This window comes from Oncorhynchus mykiss, chromosome 13 (assembly GCF_013265735.2).
Source record: "Oncorhynchus mykiss isolate Arlee chromosome 13, USDA_OmykA_1.1, whole genome shotgun sequence".
NCBI classification, from domain to species: domain Eukaryota; kingdom Metazoa; phylum Chordata; class Actinopteri; order Salmoniformes; family Salmonidae; genus Oncorhynchus; species Oncorhynchus mykiss.
The window spans coordinates 59615169-59628530 of NC_048577.1; the positions used below are offsets into that span (position 1 = coordinate 59615169).

Below are 13362 nucleotides of genomic sequence, written 5' to 3' on the forward strand. Positions count from 1 at the left end.
GCAGACTGGCAGCTCCTTGCAGACTGGCAGCTCCATGCAGACTGGCAGCTCCATGCAGACTGGCAGCTCCATGCAGACTGGCAGCTCTGGCGGCTCCTTGCAGACTGGCAGCTCCTTGCAGACTGGCAGCTCCTTGCAGACTGGCAGCTCCTTGCAGACTGGCAGCTCCTTGCAAACTGGCAGTTCCGAACAGGCGGGAGACTCCGGCAGCGCTGTAGAGGCGGAAAGCTCTGACAGCGCTAAACAGGCGGGAGACTCCGACAGCGCTGAAGAGGATGGAGGCTCTGGCAGCGCTGGACAGGCGAGGCGCACTGTAGGCCTGATGCGTGGTGCTGGCACTGGTGGTACTGGGCCGAGGACACGCACAGGAAGCCTGGTGCGGGGAGCTGCTACCGGAGGGCTGGGGTGTGGAGGTGGTACTGGAAAAACCGGACCGTGCAGGCGCACTGGAGCTCTTGAGCACCGAGCCTGCCCAACCTTACCTGGTTGAATACTCACGGTCGCCCTGCCAGTGCTGCGAGGTGGAATAGCCCGCACTGGACTATGCAGGCGAACCGGAGACACCGAGCGCAAGGCTGGTGCCATGTAAACCGGCCCAAGGAGACGCACTGGGGACCAGCTGCGTAGAGCCGGCTTCATGGCATTAGGCTCGATGCTCAATCTAGCCCGGCAGACACGCGGAGCTGGAATATACCGCACCGGGCTATGCACCCGCACTGGAGACACCGTGCGCACCACTGCATAACACGGTGCCTGTCCGGTCTCTCTAGCCCCCCGGTAAGCACAGGGAGTCTGCCCAGGTCTCCTACCTGGCATAGCCATACTCCCTGTTAGCCCCCCCCCAAGAAATTTTTGGGGCTGCCTCTCAGGCTTCCATCCGCGTCGCCGTGCTGCCTTCTCATACCAGCGCCTCTCTGCTTTCACCGCCTCCATTCTACGGTAACCTTCCTCGCACTGCTCCAGCGAATCCCAGGCGGGCTCCGGCACTCTCCCTGGGTCGGCCGCCCACCTGTCGATCTCCTCCCAAGTAGTATACTCCATACTGTACTCCTCCTTGGGCTGTTCCTGTTGTTTCTTCTCCCGCTGCACCTTAGTGCGGCTACACTCCCCTGGTTTAGCCCAGGGTCCTCTCCCGTCGAGGATTTCCTCCCATGTCCAGAAATCCTTATTGCGCTTCTCCTCGCGCTGCTCCTGCCTGTTGACACGCTGCTTGGTCCGTTGGTGGTGGGTGATTCTGTAACGGTTTTCTTGATGAGAAGGAGAGTCGGACCAAAATGCAGCATGTCGATTGCGATTCATGTTTAATGAAAAAAAACACACTAAACACAAACACTACAAAAACAATAAACGTAACGAAAACCTAAACAGCCTATCTGGTGAAAACACATAGACAGGAACAATCACCCACAAACACACAGTGAAACCCAGGCTACCTAAATATGGTTCCCAATCAGAGACAATGACGAACACCTGCCTCTGACTGAGAACCATATCAGGCTGAACATAGAAATAGACAAACAAGACATGAAACATAGAATGCCCACTCAGATCACACCCTGACCAATCAAAACATAGAAAATACAAAGTAAACTATGGTCAGGGCGTGACAACAGGAGAAGGAGAGGGACAGGAGAAGGAGAGGGACTAGGACAGGAGAGGGACAGGAGAAGGAGAGGGACAGGAGAGAAGAGGAACAGGAGAGGGACAGGAGAATGAGAGGGACAGGAGAGAAGAGGAACAGGCAAGAGACAGGGACAGGGACAGGAGAGGGACAGGAGAAGGAGAGGGACAGGGACAGGAGAGGGACAGGAGAAGGAGAGGGACAGGAGAGAAGAGGAACAGGAGAGGGACAGGAGAAGGAGAGGGACAGGAGAGAAGAGGAACAGGAGAGGGACAGGGACAGGAGAGGGACAGGAGAATGAGAGGAACAGGAGAGGGACAGGGACAGGAGAGGGACAGGAGAAGGAGAGGGACAGGAGAGAAGAGGAACAGGAGAGGGACAGGAGAAGGAGAGGTACAGGAGAGAAGAGGAACAGGAGAGGGACAGGAGAAGGAGAGGGACAGGAGAGAAGAGGAACAGGAGAGGGACAGGAGAAGGAGAGGGACAGGAGAGAAGAGGAACAGGAGAGGGACAGGGACAGGAGAGGGACAGGAGAAGGAGAGGGACAGGAGAGAAGAGGAACAGGAGAGGGACAGGGACAGGAGAGGGACAGGAGAAGGAGAGGGACAGGAGAGAAGAGGAACAGGAGAGGGACAGGAGAGGGACATGAGAAGGAGAGGGACAGGAGAAGGAGAGGAACAGGAGAAGGAGAGGGACAGGAGAAGGAGAGGGACATGAGAAGGAGATGGACATGAGAAGGAGAGGGACATGAGAAGGAGAGGGACATGAGAAGGAGAGGGACAGGAGAAGGAGAGGGACATGAGAAGGAGAGGGACAGGAGAGGAGAGGGACAGGAGAAGGAGAAGGAGAGGGACAGGAGAGGAGAGGGAAAGAGGGAAAATGGTGAAAAGAATTAAAGCAGAGGGAACAGATCTTGCGTGTGTGTGTGTGTGTGTGTGTGTGTGTGTGTGTGTGTGTGTGTGTGTGTGTGTGCATGTTTGATGGACTAAGACAGACATTCTAACCTCTAATCCTCCTCCATCCTCTTCATCCTCTTCCTCCTCTCTCTCAGGACTCAGCTCACATCCATTATGTGGAGAGCAGAGCCTCCTCGCAGGCCTTCCAGTTCTTCGTGCCGATTGGTGCTGGGTCCGGACTCCACCTGCCGTCATCCATGTTCATTGGCCAGCCCAACGACAAGCGGGCCTCTCCCGATCTCTCAGCAGACGAACAGCTGGCCTGTCGCTGGAGGAAGGTGAGACACAGGAAGTCATGCAACAGGGGAAACATTTTAGCCTGGGCCCAGATCAGTTTCTGTTGTCTCGCCAACTCCTATGTAATGGTCATTGTCGAGACCAGGAGTTGGCAAGCCAGCACAAACATATCTGGGACCTGGCTAGGACCATTTTGCTCTGCAGCCAGGTGTTACCATGACATAACTAGACACTACAAAGGTCATTGTTTTAACATTTCACAATGACAGTGGTGGATGTTCAACCTTTTCTCTCTTTTACATGATTCTCCCTGTCTTCCACCACTCTCCCCCCTCTCTCCCCCCTCTCCTTCTCCCCCCTCTCCCTCTCCCCCCTCTCTCCCCCATCTATCCCCCCATCTCTCTCCCCCTCTCTCCCCCATCTCTCTCTCCCCCCTCTCTCCCCCATCTCTCCCCCCCATCTCTCTCTCCCCATCTCTCCCCCATCTCTCTCCCCCCTCTCCCTCTCCCCCCTCTCTCCCCCATCTCTCCCCCCATCTCTCTCTCCCCTCTCCCTCTCCCCCTCTCTCCCCCATCTCTCCCCCCTCTCTCCCCCATCTCTCTCTCCCCCCTCTCCCTCTCCCCTCTCTCTCCCCATCTCTCTCTCCCCCCTCATCTCTCTCCCCCCTCTCCCCTCTCTCTCCCCCATCTCTCTCTCCCCCCTCATCTCTCTCTCCCCCCTCCCCCCCTCTCCTCCATCTCTCTCTCCCCCTCTCCCTCTCCCCTCTCTCTCCCCCCTCTCTCCCCCCCCTCTCTCTCCCCCCTTTCTCCCCCATCTCTCTCTCCCCCTCTCCCTCTCCCCTCTCTCTCCCCCCTCTCTCCCCCATCTCTCTCTCCCCCCTCTCTCTCCCCACTCTCTCTCTCCCCCATCTCTCTCTCCCCCATCTCTTTCTCCCCCCTCTCCCTCTCCCCCCTCTCTCCCCCATCTCTCTCTCCACCTCATCTCTCTCTCCCCCTCTCCCCCCTTCTCCCCATCTCTCTCTCCCCCTCTCCCTCTCCCCTCTCTCTCTCCACTCTCTCTATCCCCCATCTCTCTCTCCCCTCTCTCTCCCCCACTCTCTCTCTCCCCCATCTCTCTCTCCCCACTCTCTCTCTCCCCCTCTCTCTCTCCCCCTCTCTCTCCCCCCCTCTCTCTCCCCCCCTCTCTCTCTCCCCCCTCTCTCTCTCCCCACTCTCTCTCTCCCCCATCTCTCTCTCCCCCATCTCTCTCTCTCCCCACTCTCTCCCCCCCTCTCTCTCTCCCCCCTCTCTCTCTCTCCCCACTCTCTCTCTCCCCCCACTCTTTCTCCCCACTCTCTCTCTCCAGTGCCATCTTCTCTTTGAGTCCCTGCAAGACCTTGTGGACCACGTCAACGACTTCCACGTCAAACCTGAAAAGGATTCTGGGTACTGCTGCCACTGGGACGGCTGCGCTCGCAGAGGGCGGGGCTTCAACGCTAGGTGAGATTGACCTCAGATCATGACTGAGATGATTAACTGACCACTGAAATGTGTCCAACATAAGACATTTAGAAGTCCTTCATGAAACCAGTCTTAACACCTCTATGAGTGTGCCGTATCATTCAAAACTACCTTCCTCACTTTTCATTGTTCCATAAGGGTATGCGTGTGCACCTGTTATTATACTCAAGTGTGTGTGTGTGTGTGTGTGTGTGTGTGTGTGTGTGTGTGTGTGTGTGTGTGTGTGTGTGTGTGTGTGTGTGTGTGTGTGTGTGTGTGTGTGTGTGTGTGTGTGTGTGTGTGTGCAGGTACAAGATGCTTATCCATATCCGTACACACACCAATGAGAAGCCTCACCGCTGCCCCACCTGCAACAAGAGTTTCTCTCGTCTGGAGAACCTCAAGATACACAACCGCTCACACACAGGTTGGTCAGACACTCACACACAGGTTAGTCAGACGCTCACACACAGGTTGGTCAGACGCTCACACACAGGTTGGTCAGACGCTCACACACAGGTTGGTCAGACGCTCACACACAGGTTGGTCAGACACTCACACACAGGTTGGTCAGACACTCACACACAGGTTGGTCAGACACTCACACACAGGTTGGTCAGACACTCACACACAGGTTGGTCAGACACTCACACACAGGTTGGTCAGACACTCACACACAGGTTGGTCAGACACTCACACACAGGTTGGTCAGACACTCACACACAGGTTGGTCAGACACTCACACACAGGTTGGTCAGACACTCACACACAGGTTGGTCAGACACTCACACACAGGTTGGTCAGACACTCACACACAGGTTGGTCAGACACTCACACACAGGTTGGTCAGACACTCACACACAGGTTGGTCAGACACTCACACACAGGTTGGTCAGACACTCACACACAGGTTGGTCAGACACTCACACACAGGTTGGTCAGACACTCACACACAGGTTGGTCAGACACTCACACACAGGTTGGTCAGACACTCACACACAGGTTGGTCAGACACTCACACACAGGTTGGTCAGACACTCACACACAGGTTGGTCAGACACTCACACACAGGTTGGTCAGACACTCACACACAGGTTGTTCAGACACTCACACACAGGTTGGTCAGACACTCACACACAGGTTGGTCAGACACTCACACACAGGTTGGTCAGACACTCACACACAGGTTGGTCAGACACTCACACACAGGTTGGTCAGACACTCACACACAGGTTGGTCAGACACTCACACACAGGTTGGTCAGACACTCACACACAGGTTGGTCAGACACTCACACACAGGTTGGTCAGACACTCACACACAGGTTGGTCAGACACTCACACACAGGTTGGTCAGACACTCACACACAGGTTGGTCAGACACTCACACACAGGTTGGTCAGACACTCACACACAGGTTGGTCAGACACTCACACACAGGTTGGTCAGACACTCACACACAGGTTGGTCAGACACTCACACACAGGTTGGTCAGACACTCACACACAGGTTGGTCAGACACTCACACACAGGTTGGTCAGACACTCACACACAGGTTGGTCAGACACTCACACACAGGTTGGTCAGACACTCACACACAGGTTGGTCAGACACTCACACACAGGTTGGTCAGACACTCACACACAGGTTGGTCAGACACTCACACACAGGTTGGTCAGACACTCACACACAGGTTGGTCAGACACTCACACACAGGTTGGTCAGACACTCACACACAGTTTGGTCAGACACTCACACACAGGTTGGTCAGACACTCACACACAGGTTGGTCAGACACTCACACACAGGTTGGTCAGACACTCACACACAGGTTGGTCAGACACTCACACACAGGTTGGTCAGACACTCACACACAGGTTGGTCAGACACTCACACACAGGTTGGTCAGACACTCACACACAGTTTGGTCAGACACTCACACACAGGTTGGTCAGACACTCACACACAGGTTGGTCAGACACTCACACACAGGTTGGTCAGACACTCACACACAGGTTGGTCAGACACTCACACACAGGTTGGTCAGACACTCACACACAGGTTGGTCAGACACTCACACACAGGTTGGTCAGACACTCACACACAGGTTGGTCAGACACTCACACACAGGTTGGTCAGACACTCACACACAGGTTGGTCAGACACTCACACACAGGTTGGTCAGACACTCACACACAGGTTGGTCAGACACTCACACACAGGTTGGTCAGACACTCACACACAGGTTGGTCAGACACTCACACACAGGTTGGTCAGACACTCACACACAGGTTGGTCAGACACTCACACACAGTTTGGTCAGACACTCACACACAGGTTGGTCAGACACTCACACACAGGTTGGTCAGACACTCACACACAGGTTGGTCAGACACTCACACACAGGTTGGTCAGACACTCACACACAGGTTGGTCAGACACTCACACACAGGTTGGTCAGACGCTCACACACAGGTTGGTCAGACGCTCACACACAGTTTGGTCAGACGCTCACACACAGGTTGGTCAGACGCTCACACACAGGTTGGTCAGACGCTCACACACAGGTTGGTCAGACGCTCACACACAGGTTGGTCAGACGCTCACACACAGGTTGGTCAGACGCTCACACACAGGTTGGTCAGACGCTCACACACAGGTTGGTCAGACGCTCACACACAGGTTGGTCAGACGCTCACACACAGGTTGGTCAGACGCTCACACACAGGTTGGTCAGACGCTCACACACAGTTTGGTCAGACGCTCACACACAGGTTGGTCAGACACTCACACACAGGTTGGTCAGACACTCACACACAGGTTGGTCAGACACTCACACACAGGTTGGTCAGACACTCACACACAGGTTGGTCAGACACTCACACACAGGTTGGTCAGACACTCACACACAGGTTGGTCAGACACTCACACACAGGTTGGTCAGACACTCACACACAGGTTGGTCAGACACTCACACACAGGTTGGTCAGACACTCACACACAGGTTGGTCAGACACTCACACACAGGTTGGTCAGACACTCACACACAGGTTGGTCAGACACTCACACACAGGTTGGTCAGACACTCACACACAGGTTGGTCAGACACTCACACACAGGTTGGTCAGACACTCACACACAGGTTGGTCAGACACTCACACACAGGTTGGTCAGACGCTCACACACAGTTTGGTCAGACGCTCACACACAGGTTGGTCAGACGCTCACACACAGGTTGGTCAGACGCTCACACACAGGTTGGTCAGACGCTCACACACAGGTTGGTCAGACGCTCACACACAGGTTGGTCAGACGCTCACACACAGGTTGGTCAGACGCTCACACACAGGTTGGTCAGACGCTCACACACAGGTTGGTCAGACACTCACACACAGTTTGGTCAGACACTCACACACAGGTTGGTCAGACACTCACACACAGGTTGGTCAGACACTCACACACAGGTTGGTCAGACACTCACACACAGGTTGGTCAGACACTCACACACAGGTTGGTCAGACACTCACACACAGGTTGGTCAGACACTCACACACAGGTTGGTCAGACACTCACACACAGGTTGGTCAGACACTCACACACAGGTTGGTCAGACACTCACACACAGGTTGGTCAGACACTCACACACAGACACTCACACACAGGTTGGTCAGACACTCACACACAGACACTCACACACAGACACTCAGACAGACAGACAGACAGACAGACAGACAGACAGACAGACAGACAGACAGACAGACAGACACTCAGAAAGAGACAGACAGACAGACAGACAGACAGACAGACAGACAGACTGAAAAGATTCCCTCACTGTAAAGTCACACATTATTTTGTATGCTGTATACACATGAAAACATTCCTTCCTTCATGCAATCTCTAACACTAAAATAACGAATCCAAGTTGATTGAATTGAATAACTTACCTGAATGTCTTTTCTCCTCAGGTGAGAAGCCCTACATCTGTCCATACGAGGGCTGCAGCAAGCGCTACTCCAACTCCAGCGACCGGTTCAAGCACACGCGCACCCACTACGTGGACAAGCCCTACTACTGCAAGATGGCTGGCTGCCTGAAGCGCTACACAGACCCTAGCTCCCTCCGTAAGCACATCAAGGCCCACGGCCACTCTGTAGCCCAGGAGCAAGGCTCTCCGGGTGGGCTGAGCTCCCTGCTCAAGGTGGGTCCCCTGGGGGTGGGGATGGGTGGAAGAGGGGGTAAGCTGGGGGAGTCGGAGCTGAGCTACATCAGTGGGGCCCATATCATCATCCCCAGCGCCGCTGCCGCTCTCCTGGGGGGCCACGCTCTGCAGGGCCTGGCGGGCTCCATGCCTCTATCCCCCCTCGCCCCCCGGCCCCTGGACCTGAGCACGCTGGGCGGGTGCCCCAGCTCCCCGTGCACCACCTCCATCCTGTCCTTCAATGGTTCTCCTCTGAGCCTGGCCACCAAGTCGTCCCTGGGGCTCTCCCCGGCCTTCCCCTCCTCAGCCCTGGGGCTGGGGCCCACCATGGTGCCCGTGTCCCTAGGAGGATCCATGGGGTCGTCCGTCTCAGAGCGCAGGGCCCACCACGGGTGTCACCACAAGGGGAAAATTGGGGGGGAGGAGGGGAAGGACAAGCTTCATCGTGGGGGGGTGCTGAACCTCTCCACGGGGGCCTCCCACGACCCCCTGTCCTGGGTGGTCATCCCCTCCGGCACGGTTGTGCTTAAGCCAGCTGTGGTCAACTAACATACACGCACACGCACACGCACACACACTCGCACACGCACACACACACACATTCCAGAAGAACTGAAGGGGAGCTGAGAAAATGTAGAAAAAGGTAGAAAGAAATTGCCGTGAAAAGAAAGAACGTCTACTTTCAGACAGCTTAAACTTAACAACAAAGTCCACACCTCAGTTTGTAAAATTGTCTCGGACAAAAACTGGGGTATCTGGCACTGCTATCTTTGCATTTATCTAGCACATCTTGGGACCATCAACAACTCATAAATACATTTCAATCATGTGTCATTTTCTATTATTTCATAAGGCTTGAAAAAAATGCAACAGCGGCCCTCCTCACCTCTTCCCCACATTCTCTGTCTCTGGCGTTGCCTTTGTTTCTGGACGGGCTCCATGGAAAGGACAGCCTTCTAATGCTCTGTGTCCTTCCTCAAGCTCCACCTCATGTGTATGTATTGATGACAGTCTTCTAATGCTCTGTGTCCTTCCTCAAGCTCCACCTCATGTGTATGTATTGATGACAGTCTTCTAATGCTCTGTGTCCTTCCTCAAGCTCCACCTCATGTGTATGTATTGATAATGTTCATGTTGACAGTGTGCTCTGTGGCCGAGCAGTGTGGTAGACACACAAATGAAACAGTAGGAGGCGCTCACTGCTAGGCTAGCAACACACAGTACGTCCCCATTCCGCTGCTTTAAAGGTTACAGAAACTACTTCCTACAAAGTGCTGTGAACACAATTGGACAAACTTCCTGTTTTATCGGAAGTGAAGTCAAACTGATTTAGAAGGGGATTACGGATGAATTGACTGCATCTCCTTACTTTAAATAGTAGGGTGATGCTATTGGATGTCAATCAGAATGACATCCAACCAAGGAGCACACAACCCCCTTTTAGTCAGAACATCAACCCAGGCGATAGTGATGTAAACCTCACAACTGCTGCTAACCTCTCAACAACTCTCCCCAAACATAACCGAAACTAAACGTGAGCACTTTGATGACTATTTTTGACAATCTTTTCCCGATTCGGGGAGGGTGACCATCGTGGACCAGTCCTTTCCACAATGATATGTGACGGGCTGGTTGTTGCAAACTAGGGGCTTGTGTAAGGACGCAGAGCAGCTAAAGTCTTAGAAGGCAGACAAACGGTGTTATATCACCCAGCAAATGACCAATATTCTTCTTCTTCTTCTTCATCACGGTAACGTCTATGGCACAGGTGTTGTTATGTACCCCCCTGGTGGACAGGTGAATTACTCCGGTCAGTCAGCCTCCCAGTCCAATCTAGTATTGTCCACAACAACTCTACTTCTAAATGACACAGTGAGTTAAGTACTGAGTGTGAAAGGTACACTGTTTAAGTACCACACTGTGTTGTGGAACAGTGTTTGAAATGACCTTTCATTAAAAGCAGCTGTGTAAAACAGGTGGCTGTCCACTGAAGAGTCCTGAGTCCTTGTGGAGTTGGCTGTTGGTTGCTTTGTCCCGAGTTCAACAGTCCCACATTGTGCCAAAAGATATCCAGCCTTGAGGGTAGACTGGGAGCTGTGTATCCTGAACCACTGGGTGTGTGACACATTAATGGCTGATTGACACTATAGGACTGACTCAAACCGTACCGTGCTGGCTGGGATTTTCTTTTCACATTGTTCTGTTGAGCATGGTTCAGCATCATGCCGTAACCAGGCCAGGCTGCTACAGTTAGGCAGGGTTTGGTCCTACGGTGTGAATCAGGCTTTACTGCTACGTACAGCTGGGCTGGTCACAGAACACAGCCACACTACAAACTGCCTCACTTCACTTTTCCAAGGAAGTGGGGTTAATTCACAGACTTTAGAACAATTGACTTATGTTTGAATCCGTATGGTTGGATTAATGCATTCAACATGCATTTATACCGTACACACCAATGTCTTTGTTACGTTTTACAAAACATGGACCTGCCAACTTGTACTTGTGGCTCTCTGGAAACATTCTGTCTTTCTCTTTCCATCTTCACTACCTTGGTTTTCCCTTCATTTACGCTCAGGCTTGAAATGGCCACCTTTCTCTGTGGGTCCTTCCATAAGCTGGCGTCGCAGAGATATGATGGATGTAGAATGTTGAGTGAACCATGTTATGTGGGTATAGGAGGGGAGGTGAGAGGAGAAGAGGACAGGTGTGAAGAGCATCTCAACACAAGAAACATTCCCCTGAAGAGCCAAATACCCTTCCCCCTCTACCCACTCTCTCTCCATCTTTCTTTAAAGGTCTTACATTTCCATTTTCCATACTTTATTTTCCATACGGTATGTCCATACTTTATTTTCCATACGGTATGTCCATACTTTATTTTCCATACTTTATTTTCCATACGGTATGTCCATACTTTATATTCCATACGGTATGTCCATACTTTATTTTCCATACGGTATGTCCATACTTTATTTTCCATACGGTATGTCCATACTTTATTTTCCATATGGTATGTCCATACTTTATTTTCCATACGGTATGTCCATACTTTATTTTCCATACGGTATGTCCATACTTTATTTTCCATACGGTATGTCCATACTTTATTTTCCATACGGTATGTCCATACTTTATTTTCCATACGGTATGTCCATACTTTATTTTCCATACAGTATGTCCATACTTTATTTTCCATACGGTATGTCCATACTTTATTTTCCATACAGTATGTCCATACTTTATTTTCCATACGGTATGTCCATACTTTATTTTCCATATGGTATGTCCATACTTTATTTTCCATACAGTATGTCCATACGGTATGTCCATACTTTATTTTCCATACGGTATGTCCATACTTTATTTTCCATACGGTATGTCCATACTTTATTTTCCATACGGTATGTCCATACTTTATTTTCCATACAGTATGTCCATACTTTATTTTCCATACGGTATGTCCATACTTTATTTTCCATACGGTATGTCCATACTTTATTTTCCATACGGTATGTCCATACTTTATTTTCCATACGGTATGTCCATACTTTATTTTCCATACAGTATGTCCATACGGTATGTCCATACTTTATTTTCCATACGTTATGTCCATACTTTATTTTCCATACGGTATGTCCATACTTTATTTTCCATACGGTATGTCCATACTTTATTTTCCATACAGTATGTCCATACTTTATTTTTCATACGGTATGTCCATACGGTATGTCCATACGGTATGTCCATACTTTATATTCCATACAGTATGTCCATACTTTATATTCCATACGGTATGTCCATACTTTATATTCCATACGGTATGTCCATACTTTATATTCCATACGGTATGTCCATACTTTATTGTCCATACGGTATGTCCATACGGTATGTCCATACGGTATGTCCATACTTTATATTCCATACAGTATGTCCATACTTTATTTTCCATACGGTATGTCCATACTTTATTTTCCATACGGTATGTCCATACGGTATGTCCATACTTTATTTTCCATACGGTATGTCCATACTTTATTTTCCATACGGTATGTCCATACTTTATTTTCCATACGGTATGTCCATACTTTATTTTCCATACGGTATGTCCATACTTTATTTTCCATATGGTATGTCCATACTTTATTTTCCATACGGTATGTCCATACTTTATTTTCCATACAGTATGTCCATACTTTATTTTCCATACGGTATGTCCATACTTTATTTTCCATACAGTATGTCCGTACTTTATTTTCCATACGGTATGTCCATACTTTATTTTCCATATGGTATGTCCATACTTTATTTTCCATACAGTATGTCCATACGGTATGTCCATACTTTATTTTCCATACGGTATGTCCATACTTTATTTTCCATACGGTATGTCCATACTTTATTTTCCATACGGTATGTCCATACTTTATTTTCCATACGGTATGTCCATACTTTATTTTCCATACGGTATGTCCATACTTTATTTTCCATACAGTATGTCCATACTTTATTTTCCATACGGTATGTCCATACTTTATTTTCCATACGGTATGTCCATACTTTATTTTCCATACGGTATGTTCATACTTTATTTTCCATACGGTATGTCCATACTTTATTTTCCATACAGTATGTCCATACGGTATGTCCATACTTTATTTTCCATACGTTATGTCCATACTTTATTTTCCATACGGTATGTCCATACTTTATTTTCCATACGGTATGTCCATACTTTATTTTCCATACAGTATGTCCATACTTTATTTTTCATACGGTATGTCCATACGGTATGTCCATACGGTATGTCCATACTTTATATTCCATACAGTATGTCCATACTTTATATTCCATACGGTATGTCCATACTTTA

General features: G+C 50.2%; 1 protein-coding gene across 1 annotated transcript in view; it reads left to right on the forward strand.

Annotated features, from left to right (window-relative positions):
• Positions 1-9060, forward strand: part of LOC118938338 (zinc finger protein GLIS2-like) — a 77944-nt gene extending 68884 nt beyond the window's left edge. Inside the window, exons 4-7 of the mRNA XM_036941756.1 lie at positions 2673-2855; positions 4159-4292; positions 4601-4719; positions 8257-9060. Of these exons, the coding sequence (XP_036797651.1) occupies positions 2673-2855; positions 4159-4292; positions 4601-4719; positions 8257-9038 (1218 nt within the window). The 3' untranslated portion in view covers positions 9039-9060. The remainder of the gene's footprint in view (positions 1-2672; positions 2856-4158; positions 4293-4600; positions 4720-8256) is intronic.
• Positions 9061-13362: the final 4302 nt, after the last annotated feature.